Genomic DNA, 24,288 nt, shown 5'->3' with positions numbered 1-24,288 from the left:
TTGTTAAGTAATAATTATGAGACAATAAATAATTCTTGTTTCATACTTAAAGCCAAGAATAAATATATATTACAGACTTCCATGTAAATATGACTATGTATTTATAGTTTTGACTAATGAACTTTTAAATTCAACTAATATAATAATAACAACAATAATAATAATAATAATAACAATAATAATAATAATAATAATAATAATAATATTAATAATAATAATAAAATAATAATTAAAGGGGGCAAGTCTTCTTATCTTTTTAATTTATCCATTGATTGATTTGTTTTTACCCTGACGAAAACGGTCTTCCATAAACATCACCGTAGGATTTATACGTTTTAAAACCCGACTGTCCGAGCCTTGGCTGCTAACCTAAAAGCATCACGCGACCACGTGTTGGAGCTTTCTGGAAGCCGACTTTCCTTTCGAGAGCGCTCTAGCCCTCGCAGTGCGGACTCACAACCGGCGTTACTTTTTACTTCTTTTACTTCGCTGGTCGTGCTGCTTCGCCATGGCCGCCGTGAAAGCGCTGAACCCGAAAGCAGAGGTGGCCAGGGCCCAGGCCGCACTGGCGGTTAACATCAGTGCCGCTCGGGGGCTCCAGGATGTGTTGAGGAGTAACCTGGGACCGAAAGGGACCATGAAGATGTGAGTTCAGCTCGAGCCCTTTGTGCAGCACGCGTGCTAAGCTAACGTTGCTAACAAGCTAACGTTAGCCGCAGTTCACGTGAAGACTGTGTGCACGCGGGGCATCGTAGTCATTCTTTTGCCATCCAGGTTTGCACTGAATTGAAAATTAAAAGACTGCCCTGTGTGATTTTTTTCTGAAACCACCTTCGAGTTCCTAATTTGAGTTTGGGCCTACAGTTGTCAGAGGTGGTGCGGATTTTCCCGGCACACGTTGTCCTGCCCAGTCATCGTCACGATCCGTTTTGACAACTACCAAGCTAATATTAGCAGATTAGCAGATTCGTGCTAACGGTTTATGGTTGGACACAAACCCAACGAATCAGCAACGTAACTGACATGTCATACTAACAAGTAGTAGCTTTATTTACAGGTATTTAACGCTTTGTAATGCTGTCGCGAGGAGGGTTGTTGGAGGAAGTGCAGATGTACAGTTAATGTATGATGTCTGTGTGCTGCTGATTAGATGGTGAGCAATAAGTAATGATATTATGAATCCTCAATCAACACGGCAGACTGAGGGGAAACTTATGTACAACTGTTTATTATCAGGTTGCCGGTTGTCCACAGTTATATTAACTCTTCCCCTGTCTGTTTGGGTCCGCAGGCTGGTGTCTGGTGCAGGAGACATAAAGCTGACCAAAGATGGAAACGTCTTGCTACACGAGATGGTAAGGCACTGCAAATCTGAGTGAATTATCGTCTGTTGTTATCACTGACATAACTTGTTTCTTTGTTAATAACTTAACTCATTGTTGAAGAGTGACCACACCCTCCTGTCATTTGATGCAGCTTTATGTGTCAAGTAACATGATAAATGTAGTGTTTATCTGAACGACTTGATGCGTAGCATGTATGATAAAATAAAATATCATTGTTGAAAATTTGGGACTGCAACCAAATTTTCCTGATTCTGAGTGATGTATTTCAAAGTGCAGAGTTTGGTCAACTCTGTAGATTCACAGCTTGTTTGAGTGAGTTTCAAACTTCTTTCCTAGAATGACAAGGAAATGTTTTTTTTTTTTAGATTTTGAGCTGATTACAACTTTGAATGTTGATTATTTTTTAAGTAGGTGAATCAATCTATTATGGCAAAAAAAATCATATAAATCTCCTGATTTTTTTGTCTCCAAAGCAAATTCAGCACCCAACAGCTTCACTCATCGCAAAGGTTGCAACAGCGCAGGATGACATCACAGGAGATGGGACCACCTCCAACGTCCTCATCATTGGTGAACTGCTGAAGCAAGCAGATCTCTATGTGTCAGAGGTAAAAAATGAACTGCCATTTCAAGCTTTTTAGACAAAATATTGTATTGTTTCAAATAACACTGTGGTTGTTGTTTTAATCCAGTGTTTTTTTCTGTTTACCACAAAAGAAAATGCTTCTTTTTTTTGCACCACATTTACTAACTCCCATTGATGTTGTGCTGCAGGGTCTCCATCCTAGAATCATTGCTGAGGGCTTTGAAGCAGCAAAAGATAAAGCCCTGGCTTCGTTGGAGGAGTTGAAGGTGACTCGTGAAATGGACAGAGAGACCCTCATCAACGTAGCACGCACCTCCCTCAGGACCAAGGTCCACGCAGAGCTGGCAGACCTGCTCACAGAGGTGTGTACCACTGCTCAGGGTCATGACCCAGGGTGCCCAAAAGTGTTAATTTTCAGTTATTTTACCCTGAAGTGACCTGTTCTGCAGTTTTTGAGTTAAACTGGGGGACATTGTAACTCACAAGCTGGTGATCTGTCAAATGTAGTTAACATATTGTTTCTTTACTGTTATTTGTATTCCTACAAAAGGGTTGATGTCTCACAGGCATTTTGCAGATAAATGTGGGTAAAAATTAATTGACTCTGTTTGCCTCTGGTCATTATTCGGTGGTATGATTTGTTTTTGTCTTTAGGCTGTAGTTGACGCTGTTCTTGCCATCGCAAAACCCAACGAGCCCATTGACCTGTATATGGTTGAAATCATGGAGATGAAGCATAAGACTGACTGCGATACACAGTGAGTTTTAATAAAACATGTACACTTTGAACAGAATTTTTATTCATAAACTGATTGAGGTACAGGACAAGACAGGTAATGGTTTCTGTTCCTTCTCAGACTGATCAGAGGTTTGGTGTTGGACCACGGTGCTCGCCACCCAGACATGAAGAAGAGGGTGGAGGATGCCTATGTGCTCACCTGTAATGTCTCCTTGGAGTATGAAAAGACGGAAGTCAACTCTGGCTTTTTCTACAAGAGTGCAGGGGAGAGGGAAAAGCTTGTGGCTGCAGAAAGGAAGTTCATTGAGGATCGTGTGCAGAAGATTATTGCCTTGAAAAACGCAGTCTGTCCCAACGGGGACAAGGGTTTTGTTGTCATCAACCAGAAGGTATGCTATAGCCTATGAAAAGGAATCAAATTTTTGTGTTTATTTTTTTTTCCCAAGTACTGTTTTTAGTAAAGCTTGACAAATATCACTTCAGTTTATTACCCCATCCCCTTGTTTCGGTCTTCGGCTGGCTCTTCTGGCTGAGGCTTTACAAAATCCATCAGCTGATCAAACCCAAATAAGTCACCATACCTGTTCTGAAATCAGATTTCTGTTAATGATATATTTTTCATGACGTGTTGTACTGCAGTTGACCCCATGTGGTTTTTGGTCCATCTTATAACACCAAACATGTTACACCTCCAAAGCTCTTGAAGTAAAATCTTAAGTGCTTCTGTGGCTTCCCCTGGTCTTTACTTTGTGCCACAGTAAATCTGATCAGTACCTCTGCATTTGGAGAGCTTGCTCTTCACCAACATGTATTCAACAAATCAGAATACTGCTTTCTTGTCTTCAAATGGCAGGAGAATGAAGAGGATCTTTTTGTATTGATAAATAACACTTGTGCTCTCCTCTCTCTTTAGGGTATTGACCCGTTCTCTCTGGATGCTCTTGCCAAGGAAGGAATTGTGGCATTGCGCAGAGCAAAGAGGAGGAACATGGAGAGGTGAGACTGTAATATTTTTACAGATAATGGTGCTCTGTTCTGCTAACCTTGTTTTTAGAATGAGCACTGGTGTGAAGTTAGAGTATATAACATATTTAAAGAATGAATTAAGCCTAAATGCCAAATATTTAGCATAATCTGAGGAACAAAGATGTAAATAAAAGTATTTTCTTTTTAAATGCTGTTATTTGCACAGCGAACACCCAGGGCCGTCCATGTGGCTCTCCCTGGTCTAACGTCTGTGCTACAGTGATTCTGATCTTTTCCTCTGCATTAGGAGAGTTTCAGTCTCTGCTATATGTATTCAGCTGATCAGAACAGCTTGATTTGAATCCCCAAATAAATCCTTATGCTACTTCCAAGTTATTGATCTTTTCAGTCAAGATTATTGGACATGTTTTAGGAATCTTTTAATTTTTGTCTCATCAGTTTGATCCATATCTGTGTGTGTACTAAATGGTTGAACTTTTGAAAGTGTCTCCAAAATGCTCCAATAAAAAAATGGACTTGTGTGGGTTTCCTATTGGCAGGCTCACTCTTGCTTGCGGTGGCATTGCCATGAATTCAGTCGATGACCTCACACCTGAGTGCTTGGGAAATGCTGGATTGGTTTATGAGTACACACTGGTAGGTGAAATATCTGTTTGTAGGTTTTCTGGCTACATTTTTTTGTTGTTGCTTTTTAAAAGTGAAAAAGAAACGACAGAAAAAATTACAAAATGTCACACCTTGATTTTTTTTTCTTTTTTGCGTTCTTGCATTAATGAATGTGTTTGGGGTGTCGAGCAGAGTTGTAACTTGTGTGGATTGTGTTTGCAGGGGGAGGAGAAGTACACATTTATTGAGAAGTGTGGAAATCCTCGCTCAGTCACGCTGCTGGTGAAGGGACCCAACAAACACACCCTCACACAGATCAAAGATGCTGTAAGAGACGGTTTGAGGGCGGTCAAGAATGCAATTGAAGATGGTAAGGAAAGGGACGAGTGTTTTTTGTCAACTAACTTTAATGAGGGTACCCTTTTTTCAGTTTTTAGTCCAATTTCAATCTATTTCTGGATGGTGATAATCTTGGAATTTTTGGAACTCTGGTTACACAAGTTTTCCAGCAAGTGCAGTTTGAAGTAGAGTTTCTTCCATATGAAATTCAGTGTCACAACCAGAGACTATTTAATTTTCACTCATTTAAACCAGAAGTAACTTTTTTCTTGAACTGAACTGTCCTCAGAATGTGCCATTGTAAAATGTGTTGGCTGTTATTTGCACAGCGAACACCCAGGGCTGTCTATGTGGCTCTCCCTGGTCTAACGTCTGTGCTACAGTGATTCTGATCTTTTCCTCTGCATTAGGAGAGTTTTAGTCTCTGCTACATGTATTCAGCTGATCAGAACAAACTTCCCAAAGGGCTTTTGGTGTTGAGGATGTTTTCTCCCTGTCTATAGAGTTTGTTATTTGAGAATCTCCTTTCAGTTCTCTCTTTTTCTCTCCAGGTTGTGTTGTGCCAGGTGCTGGTGCGCTGGAGGTGGCTGTGGCAGACGCTTTGGTGAAACACAAGCCTAATGTTAAAGGCAGAGCCCAGCTGGGAGTCCAGGCGTTTGCAGATGCTCTCCTCGTCATCCCCAAGGTGAGAGATTTTCCCTGAATGCTGGTAACCCATGTGCTTCTAGAAAATCTTATGTATGTTTTGTGCATCATGTAACTCCTAATTTTCTCCTAAGACTTCAAACATGGCAAACGTTTTTGTTGTCTAACAGCAGTCCAGCTGCTTTGCTGTTTTTGACTATAATCTTCTACTCCCTTTGTAGGTTTTGGCCCAGAACTCTGGCTATGATCCACAGGAGACCCTGCTAAAGCTGCAGACAGAGTACAAAGAGTCTGGTCAGCTAGTTGGAGTAGACCTCAGCACAGGTCAGACCTGATTTGTTTTATATAATACACCGTTTACAGGCATGTAAAGTAAAAAACCTACGGAACTGTGATATAACAATGTTTTAATAAACTTGGTAAATGTCAGAGCTGTATTTAACCTGATACGACCTGATTCCCTCTTACTCTGATTGAAAAGATCCTCAGCTATATCTTCATTATCTGATATCAAATGGTTAAGACCTGACTAAAGGCAGACCTGTCAGAAAATAGAAGTTGTGCTTGTGCAAGGGTGATAATACCTTATCTTGGCCTAATAAAGTATCCTGGTTTCTCTCACAAGCAAATGTTTTACGTGAATCCTCTTGGTATGCAGGAGAACCCATGGTGGCAGGAGAAGCAGGTGTATGGGATAATTACAGCGTTAAGAAGCAGCTTCTTCATTCATGGTAAGATCTTGCATTTCTTGAGTTATAATCTGAGATCAGTATGTGAGGTTATTGTGACACATGCTAAACTCTAATCTCTCGTGGTTCTCTTTTATAGCACGGTGATTGCGAGCAACATCTTGTTGGTGGATGAGATCATGCGAGCTGGAATGTCTTCTTTAAAAGGTTAAATGTAAACTGAAGAAGCCGCAGCTGTCATACTCGCAGGAATAGCATCAATTCAGTTGTCGCCCCACTTGGAACTTTGAAGCACCCCAGTCTGATGGACAACCCACCGTAGACACCACAACATCCATCACCACATCTGTCAGGAAGCATTGTACTGCTAGTCACATTTCTTTTTTTCATGGATTTGTCAATGTTCTCCCTCCGATTGGTTTATTTATGAGATTTTGTTGAAAGCACTGACCTCAGACACTCTGTTTTGTTTCTACCCATTAAAGGTTTTTCAGCTCCCAAAGATTTTTTTGTCAGTTTTTTTTAACTGGATCTGGTGAAACAACTTGGGAGAAAGAAAGAAAATTGGTCCACCACCTCAAAAAATACCTTATTCTGTTTGTGAGAGATCATTAAACATGGCAGATTTAACCCTTTCAAACATCTAAACAAGACATGAAATATATTAAACTTTAGTTTAGTTATAGAAATTTTTGGTCTAGACATCATGAGCTGTAATATTTTCTGCTACTGTTACACTACTATTAGTCAAACTGAAATTTTTAGTCTGGAACTGAGGAATTTTTGGAGTAACCAAAGGTTTATAAATTTTACTTGCTGACTTGACCATTTTACTTGCAAATGAAAACTTGTGTATGGTATGAGGTGCTTATTCTTGATATTCAGATGTTTATAATACTTCTGTACACTGATGACAGAAACCAACTGAAACTGTTAGTCACATAGAAGTGATTTTTAAATATCATTACTGTGTAATGCAAATTCAGTAAACTGTAGTGGTGTTTTATCTAAATTTTAAGTCAATATAGAGAACAAGGGAAGTTTGAGTTTTATTTAGAGATTTATAGATCATTGAGTGAACTGATAGTTATATATTGTACTTTAAGAAAACGTGGGACATCACTACCGAAGTACCACTTTTTAACTATGTGTTCAGTTTGCATTCGTTTCAGACGAATTAACAGGTTGGCAAAACATTTCTCTTGTCTGTCCATGTTGGGACACTGGATTTGTAGCTCGCATGGGTTTACCTCCCCTTTTTTAAGTTATATATCAATATTACTTGATACTTTTTACATAACAGAGATGTTTCACGGATAAATATAAATATGTATTTAATTAAATTCAATTTATTAGTACAGAGGAAAATAAGTCTCGTGCGTTTGAAGTGTTTGAAAAAGCGGAACGTTTGATAATACACGGAACCTTAATGGTTGTACCAGTTTCCGTCACGACAGTGAAACCTGTCCGACAAGGAAACATGTAACCAGTACATATGTATGTGAAGTGAATGAGAAGTTTTGTTAAAACGATGAATTAGCCTGGTTTTGTGAAACAAACGTTAAAATGATGCTCGTAGAAGTTGTGTTCTGGGCATGCGCTACGGTTTTTCTGGCGGCGACAGGTGAGAACTTATACTTGAATCCAGTAACTTAGCAAACATACATTTGTTGATTTTGACTCCAAATGACCGAGTTTATTATGAATGAATAGCAGCAGCAGGTGAGATGGTGAACATACCAGGGGGAAAGATGTTAATGGGAACCAATGCAGCTGATGGGAGAGACGGAGAGTCTCCCACTCGGGAGGTCGAACTTCGGGATTTTGAGATCGACAAATACCCTGTCACAAACACAGATTTCAGGTAAGCGAAAATAAAGAAAACAAATTAATGAAGAATAAAATACCCGTGACTTAATTTTATCTTCTGATTGGCCTTCAATTACCACAGGGACTTTGTGAGAGCCCAGAAATACAAAACTGAAGCTGAGACGTTTGGATGGAGTTTTGTTTTTCAAGACTTCGTGTCTGAAGATCTGAAGAGCAAAGTCACTCAGAGGATTGAGGTACTGGGATTTTAAAGTTTTAAAAATTTAAGAGAAGATTTAAAAATGCATGAATCCCAACAACTGATCATTGTTAGTTCTACATAAAAGGATAATTAGTCAAACTGACTCATTAATAGGTTGGTCTGCTCTATTGTTGTCCACACCTTGTCATTATAAAATGATAATCCTCCCTCAGTGTGTGTTACAACAGTCTTCACCATCCAACACAAAGTTTCTCCATTTACCAGTGAATAAAGCCCCAAATCTTGAATTAATTTGTATTTAAAGTTTAAAAAATGGGTTGGTGTGTTGCTTTCCTGTGTACTATATTTTGGTAGAGTAAGGATTATTAATAACAAATAAAGTACGAAACAGCTTTACAAATAATAGCTTCTATCTTTCTCCTTTATAGTGCAGCATGTCTGGTAAATTTGTAGATATATAGTGTTTATCATATATTAATCATTTTCAAGAAACCAGTTAAACAACAATGCAGTTCAGCTTTCAATTACATTTTATGATATAAAGTACAGATTTTTTTTAAGTGTTGTCATCAAAAATACATTTAGTTTGATGATTCAAAAATTCTGATTGAAAACATTTTATAATAATGAATAAGTCATGGTTTACTACTGTAATTTAAATGAATAGCGTATAGTAAATGTTCTAACTAATGAAGCTAATTGAGGCTGGTCTGTCAGTTTCCCACAATGTGTTGGGTGTCTGTAGCTCCAATGTTGTGAGTTGTTGTGACTTATTTATTCTTTTCTCCCGCAGTCTGCTCCATGGTGGTTACCTATAGAGCGAGCATTTTGGAGACAGGTAAGTATTTTTTTCTTTCTTCACTAATTCTTGCACTTGCTATGCATGTCTTCACTGATTGCTGTTTTTAGCCTGCAGGACCAGGTTCAGGCATTCGAGAGCGCCTGGACTTCCCAGTGGTTCAGGTGAGCTGGAACGATGCTCAAGCTTTCTGCAAGTGGAAGGGGAAGAGACTGCCCTCTGAAGAGGAGTGGGAGTGGGCTGCACGTGGGGGGCTGCAAGGTATGCTTTGCATACACTGAAGTATAAAGTACAAAGTGTGGGCTCTATAATAGATTACATTCTACTGCTGGATGCTTTTTTTGAGCTCTTTTCTGCCTTTTGTGTTCCAGGAAGGACCTATCCATGGGGAAACAAGTTCCAGGCTAACAGATCAAATCTTTGGCAGGTTGGCTCTCATATATATTTCTTTTTTATTTCTGTTTGGTATTTGTTGCTTTTTGTTACTTTATTCTATTCTAGTTCTTATTTTATTACCCCATTTCTAGTTTGTGTCCAACTGCTGTAACTGTGTGATGAGCAGTGGTAACACTTAATTTCCCCCTGGGGTTAATGAAATATTTCTGATATTGACTCTGATTCTGATGATGCATTTAGCACTGGTATTAACACTTAAATTGTCTGTAGAAACCTGGATATTCACTGATATGTTGATTACTTGAAACTGATATTTTCCTTTTTGATTCTGCAAATCATGTTAAATCAGACCAGGTAAGAAATTGTAAGTGCAGAAATCAGAAGTTTTAGAAGACTTACATCTAAGGTTTTGCATCTGCTGTTTTTAATCTTTCTGCTTGAATCTGCCTCTGCTTCAACTGAGAAACACATGCTTTGTAATTAACTACTGTTCTTTTTCTGTGTTTTAGGGGTCATTTCCAGATAAAGACACTGCTGAAGATGGACACCATGGCGTCTCTTCAGTCACAGCTTTTCCTCCTCAGAACAGTTACGGTAAATCTCCCTGAGCCAGAGCAAAATAAAGGAAAAAGCAAGAATTTATGAATGATAATATTGATAGTATAAAGGTGATGAAGATGCTAAATGTGTTTCAGTGAGATTAAAGTGAAAGTAAGATGCTGTCATATAATAAGAACTATAAATGCTGATTCTTCGTATAGGACTTTATGACATGATGGGAAACACATGGGAATGGACGTCCACAACCTTTCGAGGTGCACAGCCAATGTACGTGCTGCGTGGTGCCTCCTGGATCGACACAGTGGATGGCTCAGCCAATCACAAAGCACGAGTCACAACCAGGTGTGTTAATAACAACATAAATAGAAGACCGTGAGCTCATACAGTCACTGTGTGTCAGTCCTCGCTCATTGGTTGATATTGTTCTTTGTTCTCCAGGATGGGCAACACACCTGACTCTGCCTCTGACAACCTGGGCTTCAGGTGTGCAAACAGTGTTGGACAGAAACAAGAGAAGAAGAAAAAGAAAGACAAAACAGATCTGTAACAAGCAAGAGATGAAAACTCTTCTTTGGAGGGCAATGTTGCTCTCTGAACAGACAAAAACTGAGAATCTTTTTTTTAGGATGACAGAGAAGGAGAGATAACAAAGGGACCAATAAAAGAAGAGGAGTGTGGAAACAAACCATTTATCTCCCGTGGAGAGTCCAAAATGTTCTTTTTAATAATTTTGATGAAGAATAACACATTTTAACACAAGGAATAAATATCAAACAAACCAGTTCATTGTTTCTTTTTTATTTACCTCTTAATACAAGTTTGAAACAATGAAAGTCTCATAAAGCTTTACAGACGTGATTTAAGACATTTGTTGGGACATCTCATGACCTATCTTGTTAAAAAGAAGACAGAGGACACTGTTAGACCATCAGCATTGGTATTCTTCCTCCTTCTCAGAGTGATCTACTTTTCTGTTTAGGCGTTTTTATGTGACCGGAGAGTTAATTGGTCCGCTGGTTTTGTCACAGCCTTCTTTAATCCCATCTTTGTCTTTCTGTTTACTTTCTCATTGGCTGACCCAGTGGCTCTATGACTGTGCTGTCTAATTAGTTTGTCAAAGCTCTGGTTCTTGTGTGGTATTAAGTAAAAGCCAAGCCTTGTTACAGTTATTAAAATATAATTAACAAGGTTGACCAGATGACATAATTCACAAGTTTTATGCAATGACGCAAATGTGATTTCAGTTTTAAAATCGAAATGAGAGCTGGAAGTTTGATAAGCAGTTGTTTCAGCTGCAAGTGTGTGAAGTTAAACCTCCATTTGTGATGTAAATGATACCGATACATCTTATCCCTACAGTGTCAACTCACCAACACAAACAATGCCATCTTAGTTTAAACCCACATGGATACAAATTAAAGGAAGAGAAGACAATAAACACATTTGCTTTTTGAAGTAACATTAGCTGCAGTGTTTTATAATCAAAACTAGGGCGTTAAAATGTTGAGCTGTTACCGCTCTGTGCTGAAAATCATTAGACCTATCAACACCTATACAATTACAGGGCAAGGCAAGGTGAGCGCACTTAGAGCATATTTCAGCAATGAGACAATTCAATGTGCTTCAAACAAGGTGTTAAAAGAATCTGGAAAAAGGACAGAAAAAACCCAACAATTTCAAAACATTGAAGAAGGCCTTCAATAAATAAATTAATAAATGTTAGTTTCTGCACCTGAAGCCATTTAAAATTTATTGTTTTTTGATAAAAGCAAAGGTAACAGAAACAGCACACACACTTTTGAGTGGATCAGGAGACTGAACCATTTGTAGCGTTACAGAAGGATAATATTATAACACTTGATTTATGACTGCCAGCACAGATGAGGTATTCTATCTATATCTATGATCTTTGCCCTATTTAAAGTTTCATTTGACACAATGAAAATGACACTGAAGAAACTGTTGTACTGTCAAGACATGGCCCACCTTCTGAGTGTTGCTCTTACAAGCAGTGACCTACTTCCTGTAAAAAAAATAAATGCACAGCTTTCAGAAAGGCACTGATAAGGAAAAGAAATTGACTGTAAACAGACAAAACACACCAATGAACTACTTCCTGCAGCATCTGGCAAAAAGCAGTTATTTTCTTAAAGTTAATAAATGGTTCCATTGTAAACCCAGTCAGTAAAACACTAAACATGACAAATCTAGCTTTATGTGGTCTTGAAAAATAAGTAAAAAAAAGAGAAGAGGAAAAACATTTTGGACTCCATATTGGAGCTTGTAAGTGGTTAAAAAAAGACATCACAAAGTATTCAGTTATAAAACTGGAAATGTTGATGTGACTCTGACTCATCTCTGCTCATGTATGTGGGAGTTTTGTCACCAACGAAAAAAGACACTTCGACCTCAATTGCAGAGAATGACTACAAGTTGTGTTTCCCCCAAAGCAAATCTCTAAAAATAATCATCAACAGGAAAGGTGTGTGTGGTTTTGACTCTGTAGCAGTTTTTTTTTAAAGTAGGAGAAAAGTTAAAGTTGCAATTCTCTCCACTGTTTCATAATTCATTCACTCTATTACAGTTGCATGATAATAAGGTGTTAAAATAGAGCAGCGTACGTCAAGCCAGGACAATCTGACTGTATTAAAGGATCAAAAACCTAATTTCTTTGTTCTCCTGCAGCTCTGGTATGTTTGAGCGTCATGTGTTTGTATAGCAACTGCAAAGGAGGAAGAAAACTCAGAAGGGCCACATGAAGCCACAGCCTCCAGTGACATCACATCATGTCATGTCTTCAGACGCACGCTGTTCAGGAAAAACCAGTTTGGAGACATTCTCATCCTGCCTCCTTCCTATCCTCTGCCTTCCTCTCGCCCTTTTTTGTTTATATGCAGCCAGACGGTTACTCCTGTTGGGTTGTTTGATTTCACTACTGCCTGCGACTTTGACCAAGCTGGTTATGGACTTCTCCCAATCTTTCTCACTGCTCAACGAGCAGCTGAGACCTCGAATCACCACCAACCAGCAGCTCTACTCCACTCTGACTCGGCTAGAAGGCAAACAGTGGGGCTCGCTGAGAAGTCAGTGTTCTTACAGGTCTACTATCCTGCCAGCAGAACCAAAAACCTGTGTGACAACAGCAGAGCCAGAAGACCCAGAACCTGAAGAAGCTGCAGATCAGGTGGACGCAGTCTCTGTGGACCTAGAAGAAAGAAACTCCCAGCTCATCACAGATTTGAACCTAAAAGATTCAGGGGAAGAGGAGCTATCTGACAAGGACAGCAACACCTCACCGACTGAGGAGAAGGATATTCCAGGTGAGCTGACCTCCAAGGAGACGAATGAGTCCACAGAGTCAGGCGTCGGAGACAGTGAGAGCTGCTCCCTGCAGACAAACTACTTGGATGGCACTTTACCAGACCTGATCAGGAGTGGAAGGCCTCTGGGCAGGCGCAGGACACTGGGACCCGTCTCAGACACGGTAGGATGGCTGACCATACATGAATATGTGTGTATTCTGTGTGCTGTAAATGAGAGAAAGGCTGTTGGATGAGTTAAAATCTACTGCAGACAGTCTTGACACGATCAAAACCTGTTTTACTGGACTGAGAGAGTCTTAACTGCCACTTCGAAGGACACAAAACACTTGGCACCCTGATAATTAACACAATAATTAAAAGACGGCACTGTCTGTGGAGCACAAAGAAACTATCACCAAAACAAACAGAAAAAGTATCATGCTCCAGGGACATTGAAACTGGAGAGATTTAAACCTTTGTTTATAATCCTTTAAATGAAGAAACTCTTCTACCTGATGTGGAAAAGCTTGATTTGTCTGTGTGAGTGTGTAAGCGGAAACAGTGTTGGAGGAAAATGTCACCCTTTACGTAAGAAACTTCATAAATCAGATCTTGTCGAGTCTATGACTGAGATTCTATGAATGTAGGCCCACATACATATTTTTAATGTTTGCTGTGTTGTAATACACCTCAGCCGGTACGACTGGATTTCTAGTCTCAGAGTTTCACTCAGGAATCCAGAGTAGCAGTTTCTATTTACGTTCTGCGAAAAAGTCATGAGGTGGTACTTTCTCTGTGCAGGCCTGGGGTTATCTACACAGCATTAAAAAAAGTCTGTGGCATGCATTCCTAATACACCCCTGTGATTTTTTTTTCTCAGCTGAAAGAAGTACGCAGAGAAGTGGAGCTGTCTCGCAGACGAAGCATCAAGCTGAAGGCTCAGGTGGACAAACTGCAGGAGAGCAGAGACGGGCTTGGATGGAGTCAGCACAGAGAGAGGGTAAGGTTTTCACACAGCACAAAGACAAAGTACACACGTGTAAATTTGTGAAGGATGATTGTAACTTTTTCCTTTTCACATCCATCACAGGTCACAGAGGAAGTTCTGTCTGTTCTGCGGCTGCTGCACCCACTAACAGAGTCAGAGTCCAGCCTGCCTGATCCCTCCAATGGGGAAAACCGGCTGGACCATGCTCTGTTCCAGCTGCAGAATGTGGCCCGTAAACTGGCAATAAGCCACACCAAACAGGTAAAAGATACACCTGTGTTCACTCAAATATAGGACATTATCTTTATCACTACTCTGCAATCTCAGAAAGAGGTTATCTTAGTGAGCATGTGCCTGGAAACTGTTTGCTTAAAAAATCAAAGTGGAGGGGAAAAAAGCCGAACAGTGAGAAAAGTGACAAATATATGCATGGAAAATGAGTTGAAAGGTTCAAGAGATTCAAGATCAGGAAGAAGAATCAAGCATAAAAATTGACTATAAAAAGAAGCTAAAATGAGCTCAAATTCTATATTTGTGGTTTTTTTTTTTGTAAATGTATAAACATCTCCCTATTATTAGATATGTTAACCTGCTATGAAAGACTAAATATAGTTTTGGCAAAGCACCAAGCAGTTTGTACTGTCAACAAAATATTTGAATGCAGGAATCCTTACAGTACGCCCTGAGGCCTGTACAGAGATGAACAGCTCACGCGGGAGGTGCCCGTGCCCTCCTGCTGACGCATCTTCCCAATTGTTTCCATGAAAAGGTCTTTAATTCCTCTGCCCAGGTCTTTAAACACAGCTATGTGGTCTGACAAGATAAAAATAACTGTATCGGTGATGTGCTCCTCTCTGGAATTTGCTTGAAAGTCACACGGAGATCGAGTCACGGTCAGAATAGATAAGGGTGAAAGTTAACAGAGAGGTGAAGGAGGGAACACTGAGTTTGTGTCAAGACTAAAAAGTTGACAGTCCTTCTCTTTTTTTTTTTTTTTTGATAGTCCAACTCTGGAAAAGGAGCAGAGGACAGCGCCATTCTGCAGCAGGCTTTGCGGGACAGAGATGAGGCCATAGAGAAGTAAGTCCTCAAACACTACTGCCTCCTGTAAATAAACAGTGAGTCAAGATTTGAGGAAGAAAAGAGATGCTGGAAAACATGGCTTTATTTAAAGAAATGTGTCATTCTTTCTGTTCTGCTGTGCAGGAAGAAAGCCATGGAGGAAGAGCTGCTGCGCAGTAAAACAGAGATGATGCTTCTGAACAACCAGGTGTTGGAAGCTGTGCAGAAACGTCTGGAGATGTCACTGGAGTTGGAGGCCTGGAAGGTAAACTTTAGACATGCTGGATGTTTAATACAATCGATTAAAAATTGAAGAAGGTCATCAGAAAAGGGTGTTGTCACTGAACAAGTGAATACCTAACATACAAATGAAGGTATTAGTCACATTGAACCAGAGAGATGAATGAAATATTTGTGATAGAAAAGTAGATCATGTACGCACCCACTATAAATCAAATCACCCAGCAGGTAATGAGTGTGTTTATCACATGGCTCTCAGAGCTTAAATAAAATCAGAATGTGCACAGATTACATTCTGCACAGGCCAGGCCTACAGACACCACTCACAGATGGTGTGACACGGCAGTGTTTTGACCTAATTAATCATATGGTGAACGCCTGGCTCCCTGCTGATTAAAACAGAAAATATAAATTAACAGGAAAAATTCAGAAATCTGCTTTTCAATCCAGTACAATTATCCTAGAAAAGAAAATAGTTTTATTTTATCAGCTGAGAATTAGATCTGAAAGTGCACATATGGAGTAGATCCTCCTCCAAGAAGTGTTTTTCTGTGGTATTCACTCATTCACTTGAGACTCAGCCATGTTAAATGTATATACTATGCTTGTGCATTAAACTGTCACAGGCTTGAAATCACCCTGACTTTCCAGGTTTGCACAAGTCAGTATTAATGATGATCTCACAGCCTGTTTGTTTTCCTTTTCTTAGGAGGACGTTCAGCTGATGCTCCACCAGCAGCTGCAGATTCAGCAGCAGGCGGAGCAGGCCCAGAAGAAGCCCTCCCGCCTGGGTATCCTCAGGAGAAACAACAAACAGCCCATGCAGCGGCCCTCCACCTTTCCAATGGTTTCATCCGGGCCTCCCACAACCAACCCCAACCAGATCTACGTCTCCAAATCTGCTGCTTCAACTCCCAGCACGCCCCCCTCCCAGCGCAACTGGAGGGACAGGCTGAGGAGGGGTAAGGGCAGCCGTCCAGAAGAAAAAGATACATCAGGGCAGGATTCAGATAATAGCAAGGGAGATGACTTTGAGGTGGTTTCACTGGATTAAAACAATGCTAACCTGAAATAAGTGTATCTGTTTTGATACACAAATCCAATGTCTTGCCATTTGGAGTCACTCTCCATTTAAAAATGTGTCTTGCTTGTTGTCGCAAATTGGTTGGAGTTTAAGAGGCGATGGCAGATGTGTATTCAAACATATATATATATATATATATATATATATATATATATATATATATATATATATATATATATATATATATATATATATATATATATATATATATATATATATATATATATATATATATATATATATATATACACACACACACACACATATATATATATATATACACACACACACACACACACACACATATATATATATATATATATATATATATATATATATATATATATATATATAGTTGTCACATGTATAAAATGAACAATGAATTATAACTTATCAATGCATTTTTGATCTCTCTTTAGGGGAGAACATTCACTTTATGTATTTTTAACAAGATAATTAAGCGTGTTGTGTAGAAATATCAAACACAGTTTTAATTCCAGGCAGGTTGTATTTGTATGACTTGATGCATGTAGGGAGGAATCTTCATCATGCTGTGATGACAGATGATGAATCTCTGATAGTCATTTAGGTAATCTAAATGACTGTTTGTGAATGAGCCATGTGATATTTTATTATTGTAAATAAATTGCTTACACACTAAGTCTTAAAATCGCTGAGTCACTGTTATAAAATGTTGTGTGGTTCACACTTTTTTGATTCACACTAAATTGAAAGAAACATTTATCAATGGTTTTTGCAGTTTTATTGTATAATATTAGTTTTTCAATTTAAATAATATATAATTCACTCCTATATTCTTCTTGAACACATTTTACATTTATATATGGCATCATCTAGAATGAGTTCAATTATGTGGCAACATGTTTAACAAACGGAGACATAGATAGCACTGCAAACTACATCTGATGACAATGAGAGAAGGCATGCTTATATTGACATTATACAATCCTTAACAAATGACAGTCTTCAAAAAGCTTCTCAGTGTGAATAAATTCTCTCTTCTATGTTATTTTCATTGATCTGGAAATATTTTGTCCCGCTGCAGCTCTAAACGAGCCGTAGCAGGGCCTGCATTCAAATGTCAGCGGTGAATAATCATCTGAATCGTTTGTGCAACAAGACAAATCTGTCCTGAGGTGGAGGAGGAAGAATGGTGCAGCTCCATTAAGTGGAGCTTTTACAAAAAAGATTAAAAGTAAGAGATTTTCCTCTAACTCCTATCTGGTTATTCAAAGCTTTTTAGACTCCTGTATTCACATCAAACAAACATAAAACACTGATTGTAGTAAACATCTAGTGCCATGAGGAGATACACCCTCACCTGTTAGGCTGCCTCGTCAGAAAGTACGCACAGACCTGGCAACCCAGCTGCCAATCTAACGTCTGCTTGTTAAGGTTGAAGAATAAAACTTTTCTATCAAGTCTTACTGAAATGGAAAAGGAGCTCTTGACAAAAGAGGCACATACAAATTTACACCCTGCTTATTCATACAGATGGCAGTTTCACTACTCGACTGTACTCATTAAACCCAAGGAAACAGAAACAATATCACAGTTACAATAAGTTAACAAGGTACCTTTTTGCAGCATATTTGTGTCCCATAAAGCGCCTCAGTTGGAAATATGTAAGATATGGATAATAAATTGTTAAAACAGGTTTGATCAAAGCACTGATCAACTACAAAGACACAACACCATAACCACGGCTTATTACAAGACAGATAGGAGAATAATACACACGTGTAATAATTAGCATATCCAGTTGTAACCTGAGATAATCAGGGAACAGATTGTGACAATACTGCGTTTGAGAGTCTCAGCTGGGATTTATAGAGGAGTATATTGGCATAAAGATATGACCAGCACTCTCAATGACCTTGAGTTGTGACAGATAACTGACCTGTAAATCTTGCATCTCCAAATAACAACAGATACACAGCAGAGAGGATGTGAGGAGCCGAGATTCAGAGCAAAATACTGAGTATATTACGATTATCAACACTGAAATAAGTTTCTACAACAAACCACCTGTACACACAAAGCCCAAATAACTGTCTCCATACAGAGCATCAACCACCTGACACCGGATACCAATCCTCCATGACGAGAACCTATTTTTGTTTTGCACATTCCTCCTTTCTCTCTTGCAACAGCTTTTCAGACAGACATTATGTATTTCACTCCAACTCTGTCTAAATATAATCATCCAACTTTCTGCTGGTCCGTTTCAACATCCCCCAGGTTGTACTTAGTCTAAAGCTGCGTCTCTATTACACTAGAATATAGTTTACAGACAGCACTGTGCATAAGAGAGTTTCTTTGGATTAGTATCATAATAATCACCTTGAAAACCACCCATTGTATGAAACAGACAATACTTTCAGTGCTTTTTTCTACCAACAGATAAAACAAATCAATGAAATGCATCTATCTAGAAACCAGTCAGTCTAATTGCAACACCTGTCTGGCAGTGAGACTACACCAAAGAAAAGTTCACCCTCATTACAACACACACACACACACACAAAAAAAATGTTTGAAGGTAAATTTTGACTGCTGTGAAAGGGCAAGGTTGGTCCAGTGTTGGCAGCTATTAATGACTCCTTTCCTGGTTGCTGAAGCTGCTGATTTGTTCCTTTCATTGTCAGAGAAAGGACGTTCAGAGGGGACTGAGCCTGAAAAAAGTTTTGCAGCACAGGGCAGGATGCAGCTAAGACTGTAGAAAGGAGCTGATGGAGCTGATGAAGTCTAAGGGTTTGTCTGCATGGATCCAGTGGCTTGCATCTGGGATGTACTGGATGTCGGCGCAAGGGAACAGCCTCTGGATTTCAGGGTAATCTTCAGAGCTGGGTTAGGATTAAAACAAAGAAGAGGTGAGACCAGGCAACATACTTATATAAAGCAAAGATGAGTATTTTCTATCCTGTTAATCTCCTCTGTCTTATACTTCTGTGAGTATTATCTTATTAGTTCTAAACATCTGTAATTAATGGTGATCTCACTGGTTTCTTAAAACCTGCACATTACTGCCTATGGTTAAAGCCAACTTCTTCCCAGTTTAGTCACTCTTATCTTGCAGTTTGCCAAAATTCTGAGAAACCGTGATTGCACATACAAGATGATGTTTACAAAAGTCATGCTGGTTGAACACTGATGAAGCAAACAACACTGTGAGGATTCTACTTCTTATCCAACCTTTATACAGCTCTAACAAAACAGTTGCTGCCCTTGGTGGTTTTACCTTATATAAGCAGAGCTTGCGCCTCCTAAAAACAGCGTGGGTCCCTCAAAGGTGGTGTCAAAGTTAGGGAAGCTCATGATGTTATCAAGGTGTGCAGAGATGGCCTCCAAGTTGACTCTCCAGGCATAGTGCCCATTCTGCTCCACCAGGTTAGTGAGCAGGAACTGACGCACTGAGCGCTCCTGAGGGATCGTAGATCAGTGTGAGACTACTACCTTTCCATAAACAAACTTTTGTAACATATTGATCACAAGAAAAGAGCTTTTCTGTGTTCTAACAACACACTTAACATCACCTGCTAATCAATAAACAAAAGCAAGACAGTCAGTGTGTAGCTGGTAGATAATACATCAGATATCAAGCTAATGATTGCTTAGGAGTTGGTAGAGTTACTTTCACAAGGTTGAGATGGTCAAACATGTATCTTCAAATGAATGAAAGTGTTAATGTGTCAGGTAAATGTGGTGGTCTGCTTTATCAGCTTAATTGAAAGTATATCTTAGTTCTGTGATGATACACGTTACACTCAATGCCACAAGTTTGCAAAACCCTAACAAACAGTGACTAAAGCTAAATGTTAGAAGTTGTGGAAACATATAAAAGAAAGGTGCAGATCTCATCAACCAGTCTTTGAAATTCGGTTTGAAAATCTGACAAAAAAAGGCAATTTTAAGAAGTCCTGACCTTGACTAACTGCCGTAGTTGATCTTCAGCCATCCGCCTTGCAGTGGAACGTGGGATGTCACTGGAGATTTTCACCTCCTGCATAGCCTGGATGTAATAGCGGAAGTTGGTGCGTGCGGTCGACTGGGCTGGACTGATGTCAACCACCACCAACCTCTCCACTAAATCAGGCTACAAAACCACAAGAAAGAGGAGGAAAAACAGTCAGGAAAAAAAGATGTAAACAGGAAAGCGGGGTGTGGCAGGAGACCAGAGGAGGATTATTAAAGCTCTGGAGGGAAAAAGGTGTACTTTAGCATCACTTCTTTTTGCCTCAATATTAATCTTAAAGCACCCTGCTTCTCTTCTCTTCTATATTTTGCCAATTAGTTCTCTTAAAACAGCAGACTCAGCAGTTAATACGAGACTAATGTCTCCAACAACGCACCTTGCCATTAATGTGTTCAGTCCTTCCTGGCTTACAGATCATGGAGTTGGTGATGATTTAAAAATCAAGCCTTGGCTGTTAAGCTTACATGAGCTGCACCTGAGTCACCTTACTTTAGTATCAGCATGTCATTTGGTTGGTTGCTTTTAGAAATGAGAATTATTAGTTTTGGTGGTGGATAAAGATTTTCTCCCTGCTCAGACTACAAACTCACTCTGTCTTCCCGTCTTTTATCTAAAGGACAGAAAATAATGCCAGTATTCCCAGGACAGGAAGCTCATGCGTGAGTCATAATCTGCCACTGGTTGTTTAATGTGTGAGATATTCTTTCTCCCAGGATGCTTCTGTGCTGATGAGGGCATAATCTTTACACAGAGCTGCTGTTTTGGGTGAAGTGTTGAGTAACTTTTGAATATCTGTAACTTCATTAATGATGTTAAAAACTAATCAGAGTTCGTTACACTAGTGAAGAGTGTATGGTTACCTGTGTCAGGGCAGTTGTCATCGCGGTTTTGCCCCCCATGCTGTGGCCAATGAGGACACATTTTTCAATGCGCAGCTTGGCAAGCAGGTGTTTCAAGTCATCAGCCATGGCCTCATAGGTCAGCTCTGGGCTGTGAGGGCTGGTACCATGGTTACGGGCATCTACAGTCAGCACCTATCTAGACAAAGGACAGTTAGAACACTTGGAATAGGAGTAAAACTGACTTAAATTTTCTGTGTGTTGCTGTCTGTGGAGCGAATGAAAAGATGGATTTGAAGCAAGCAATGAGGAACATTATGTACAAGGATTCATGAAAAAAACTAAAAACCACAGGGACACTATGTCAAATGACTGCTTGTACCCAGGTTCACTTTTTTTTCTTTTCTTCTTTGCCTGTTTTTGTAAAGTTGGCTAAAGTCAAGCAACACTGGCAAAATCCCAAATGATGAATTGTAACAGCAGACATGTGAAGTGTCTTCATCACTGCATTACCTTTCGGCCAGTGCGCTGCACCAAGGACTTTGCTATTGAATGGAAGTTAGATTTGCTGCCAAAAAGGCCATGGAGAAACACCAAGGGAGTGCTTTCTCCCTTCCCATCAAAGACATCATAGGTCAAGTTGACTGGGCTGGGGAAAAAACAAACAAACATGCCCATAGATCAGTCAGAACCTGCCTGGTTATAACTTTGTTAAAAACTGTGTCAACAATTAGGTCAGAATAAACTATTGCCTTAAAAAAGGTGATGGAATTGCTGAATCAAAAGTGAAGAAATATTTATTATTTTTAAATTATATGCTTCCTTTAAAGGTAGAATGAAAATTACAATGTAAGTCAAGCTGTAACAAACGTGCTGTAGTAGTGACTAATGATTTATATTCTCATACAGATTAAAACTCCTGCTAGTTTACAATTCCTGACCCTTGTTAGTTAGACATTTAGTACCTAAGGTACACATACATTACACATTAACTCAACTTCTCAAACAAACCACGATACAGCTCTTTAAATTAGAGAAGTAATTTTTCACATCTTGGTTGTGTTACACATTTTACATTGAATTCTGCTTACCAGAGTACAATCATGTAATAAGATCACACATTTATTATACTGGCTGTGTGCACTCATCAACGCAGAATTTATTAAAAGGGATTGTAATATCTAATGCGCAACAAAACCAAAAAATAATTCAGTGTGGACATGATGGGGCATACCATACATCATATAGATAAGCATTATTTTTTTTTTAATTGAGCTCATAATCAATTACGATTATCAAAACTGGAGTCCATATCTTCCCTGTACTAGCTCAACTGCAGGTTACACCTCTTGCTAACTAGTCGGCTAACTGTCACCTCATTAAACCCTGTATACCGTTAATAAAGATGATTTGACACCGCACTTTCACACATTCTCACGGCTGAGGATATTGCAGGAGAAACAGTTAGCTATCGTCCACGCCAGGCTCACAGAGGGCATCAGTTAGCCGGGGAGCTAGTAGGGATACCTGGATGTACTGGCTGTTCGGACCATGGGAGCCACCCCGCACGCATCCTTATGCCCGAGAATTAGACGACAGGACGACCGGCCGCTCAGCAGTCCTCTTTGAATAAGGCGACACATAGCACTCATGGCAGCATACGCTCCGTTACCAGGCGGCCGACAAACAGCATGTGCCTTTTGAGACGGTAGCAAGGGCAGCAGAAGCTCCGTGAGACTACAAGCACACAGCGCCCCGAAGGAGGTCGAGATTGAAACGAGCTTCATTCAGTCAACAGCTGATGGTGCGTCATGACGTCAGACGCATAGGCGCGGGTGATGTTCGTTGTCCCTGGGGATGATCTGTCAGGCTTGGTAGTACTTACTAAAATTACCCGATAAAGACGGTTGCCATTAAAGAAAAAAAAAAACATTAAGAACAGTTTTGACGGACTGGAAATCCGAATAAAGAAAAAAAAATCAATCTATTACAGGCGAGTATGTTTACGACAGGTAAGCTGTTTCATGTTGAAAATTCAAATATGTTGTACTTCTGAGTCCATGTGGCACAATTAGCCTAACATACTGTTTTACTTTACAACTGACGTTAGGCTGGATAAAACGTGTTCAAGAACAACTTATACGAGCTGAAGCTTGGTTGTAAATCAAAACAATGCATTTGCATGTTTTACAAAAGTAAGTCAGGCCATCAGCAAGACCATTGACCACTGCTAAAGTGTTACGGTGGGTATACCCACTAGCTACGTTCAGATAGTCAGAGAAAGCAGTTTGCAAAGTTCTGTACATCATTGTACTTTTAAACCTGAAGTGGACGTTGCGCTGTTTAGCCACTAGGTGACACTACAGTGTCATAGTGTGAATAAAGCTTCCCGGGGTCAACTCCTGTTGCTCCGTGCGGGTTATTCTGTTAAATCTGATCTCAAGGCTCTTTGATTCACTTTACTATAAAATATAGCAGTGGTGTAATTTAAAGGGGGACACGGAGGAGTAATCTCTGGTGCTCTGTATGTCCTAAATTGTGAATTATGTAAATAATGGTATCTTCATTTTAGTGTGGCTTGTAGGCTCCTTGCTGCCAGTTATCCACCAAAAATTTTGTCACTGATGCCAGGAATTAGAGGAGCATTTTCCGTGCTTTTTTATCAGAGGCAGGAACAGTTGAGGCTAACTGGTGTTGTCCAGTATTGCCAGAGAGGTGAACTTGTAAGTTTATATGATAAAGCACATTCTCAACAAGACTCTGAATTGCTTCCCCCCCAGTTGGACGGATAACAATGTGGAAAGATAGAAAATTGATATGAAAATATTGGGCATTTTTGTGATGGACAGACTAAAGTACAGTGTCAAGAATTTTCCAAATAAGTCACTCTCTAAGATTATGTTGAATGGTTAACCAGTTAAGCATAATTTGGCCCTCGGATTTATTTAAATTGATGCTGATTAGAGATAACACTTGTCTGACAAGCTTATGAAGTTCTCCAGAAACATGAAGTGTCATGTTAGAGAGGCTGTTTTTCAAATCTTCTCTGAA

General features: G+C 39.5%; 4 protein-coding genes and 2 non-coding genes across 7 annotated transcripts; 5 read left to right on the top strand and 1 right to left on the bottom strand.

Annotated features, from left to right (window-relative positions):
* Positions 1 to 386: 386 nt before the first annotated feature.
* Positions 387 to 6,458, top strand: cct6a (chaperonin containing TCP1, subunit 6A (zeta 1)). The gene is made up of 13 exons (XM_074671937.1): positions 387 to 645; positions 1,292 to 1,355; positions 1,820 to 1,954; positions 2,121 to 2,294; positions 2,587 to 2,690; positions 2,790 to 3,060; positions 3,585 to 3,667; positions 4,198 to 4,294; positions 4,487 to 4,634; positions 5,155 to 5,288; positions 5,470 to 5,572; positions 5,907 to 5,979; positions 6,077 to 6,458. Exons 1-13 carry the CDS (start codon positions 509 to 511, stop codon positions 6,147 to 6,149), a joined length of 1,596 nt encoding a protein of 531 aa, XP_074528038.1. The 5' UTR covers positions 387 to 508; the 3' UTR covers positions 6,150 to 6,458.
* LOC141792311 (small nucleolar RNA SNORA22) lies at positions 3,856 to 3,990 on the top strand. Its single transcript, XR_012598369.1, has one exon. It is a non-coding gene; the product is annotated as a small nucleolar RNA SNORA22 (small nucleolar RNA).
* LOC141792317 (small nucleolar RNA SNORA22) lies at positions 4,925 to 5,059 on the top strand. Its single transcript, XR_012598375.1, has one exon. It is a non-coding gene; the product is annotated as a small nucleolar RNA SNORA22 (small nucleolar RNA).
* A 915-nt stretch (positions 6,459 to 7,373) lies between the features above and the next one.
* sumf2 (sulfatase modifying factor 2) lies at positions 7,374 to 11,141 on the top strand. 2 transcript variants are annotated; one of them, XM_074672490.1, is made up of 9 exons: positions 7,374 to 7,561; positions 7,654 to 7,801; positions 7,889 to 8,003; positions 8,763 to 8,807; positions 8,879 to 9,029; positions 9,140 to 9,195; positions 9,674 to 9,758; positions 9,926 to 10,067; positions 10,164 to 11,141. In XM_074672490.1, exons 1-9 carry the CDS (start codon positions 7,504 to 7,506, stop codon positions 10,270 to 10,272), a joined length of 909 nt encoding a protein of 302 aa, XP_074528591.1. In that variant the 5' UTR covers positions 7,374 to 7,503; the 3' UTR covers positions 10,273 to 11,141. The 2 variants fall into 2 exon arrangements, with proteins under 2 accessions (XP_074528591.1, XP_074528590.1); XM_074672489.1 differs by having other exon boundaries at positions 7,651 to 7,801; positions 10,164 to 10,525.
* A 1,324-nt stretch (positions 11,142 to 12,465) lies between these two features.
* Positions 12,466 to 16,514, top strand: bicdl2l (bicaudal-D-related protein 2-like). Its single transcript, XM_074672780.1, has 6 exons — positions 12,466 to 13,209; positions 13,908 to 14,027; positions 14,118 to 14,276; positions 15,019 to 15,095; positions 15,222 to 15,342; positions 16,027 to 16,514. The coding sequence occupies exons 1-6, from the start codon at positions 12,481 to 12,483 to the stop codon at positions 16,369 to 16,371; spliced, it is 1,551 nt and encodes a 516-aa protein (XP_074528881.1). The 5' UTR covers positions 12,466 to 12,480; the 3' UTR covers positions 16,372 to 16,514.
* Positions 16,515 to 17,149: 635 nt separating this feature from the next.
* On the bottom strand, positions 17,150 to 23,056 carry abhd11 (abhydrolase domain containing 11). Its single transcript, XM_074673180.1, has 6 exons — positions 22,765 to 23,056; positions 21,751 to 21,886; positions 21,259 to 21,432; positions 20,348 to 20,518; positions 19,664 to 19,845; positions 17,150 to 19,268 (listed from the first exon to the last, which is right to left on the bottom strand). The coding sequence occupies exons 1-6, from the start codon at positions 23,022 to 23,024 to the stop codon at positions 19,133 to 19,135; spliced, it is 1,059 nt and encodes a 352-aa protein (XP_074529281.1). The 5' UTR covers positions 23,025 to 23,056; the 3' UTR covers positions 17,150 to 19,132.
* Between the last annotated feature and the right edge of the window lie 1,232 nt (positions 23,057 to 24,288).

The sequence above is a fragment of the Halichoeres trimaculatus genome, unplaced genomic scaffold (genome assembly GCF_033239565.1).
Source record: "Halichoeres trimaculatus isolate MK-OKI-2021-1 unplaced genomic scaffold, fHalTri1.1 fHalTri1_scaffold_6, whole genome shotgun sequence".
NCBI lineage: Eukaryota > Metazoa > Chordata > Actinopteri > Labriformes > Labridae > Halichoeres > Halichoeres trimaculatus.
This window is presented reverse-complemented; position numbering and strand designations above follow the sequence as displayed.

Coding starts and splice junctions, on each gene's coding strand:
- cct6a (XM_074671937.1), top strand. CDS start 509: ATGGCCGCCGTGAAAGCGCTGAACCCGAAAGCAGAGGTGGCCAGGGCC. Junction 1,356..1,819: donor ACGTCTTGCTACACGAGATG/GTAAGGCACTGC, acceptor TTGTCTCCAAAG/CAAATTCAGCACCCAACAGC. Junction 4,635..5,154: donor CAAGAATGCAATTGAAGATG/GTAAGGAAAGGG, acceptor TTTTCTCTCCAG/GTTGTGTTGTGCCAGGTGCT.
- sumf2 (XM_074672489.1), top strand. CDS start 7,504: ATGATGCTCGTAGAAGTTGTGTTCTGGGCATGCGCTACGGTTTTTCTG. Junction 7,802..7,888: donor GTCACAAACACAGATTTCAG/GTAAGCGAAAAT, acceptor CAATTACCACAG/GGACTTTGTGAGAGCCCAGA. Junction 9,759..9,925: donor TCCTCCTCAGAACAGTTACG/GTAAATCTCCCT, acceptor TTCTTCGTATAG/GACTTTATGACATGATGGGA.
- bicdl2l (XM_074672780.1), top strand. CDS start 12,481: ATGAAGCCACAGCCTCCAGTGACATCACATCATGTCATGTCTTCAGAC. Junction 14,028..14,117: donor GGAGTCAGCACAGAGAGAGG/GTAAGGTTTTCA, acceptor CATCCATCACAG/GTCACAGAGGAAGTTCTGTC. Junction 14,277..15,018: donor CAATAAGCCACACCAAACAG/GTAAAAGATACA, acceptor TTTTTTTGATAG/TCCAACTCTGGAAAAGGAGC.
- abhd11 (XM_074673180.1), bottom strand. CDS start 23,024: ATGAAGCTCGTTTCAATCTCGACCTCCTTCGGGGCGCTGTGTGCTTGT. Junction 21,433..21,750: donor TGCAGCGCACTGGCCGAAAG/GTAATGCAGTGA, acceptor TTGTCTAGATAG/GTGCTGACTGTAGATGCCCG. Junction 20,519..21,258: donor TGACAACTGCCCTGACACAG/GTAACCATACAC, acceptor GTGGTTTTGTAG/CCTGATTTAGTGGAGAGGTT.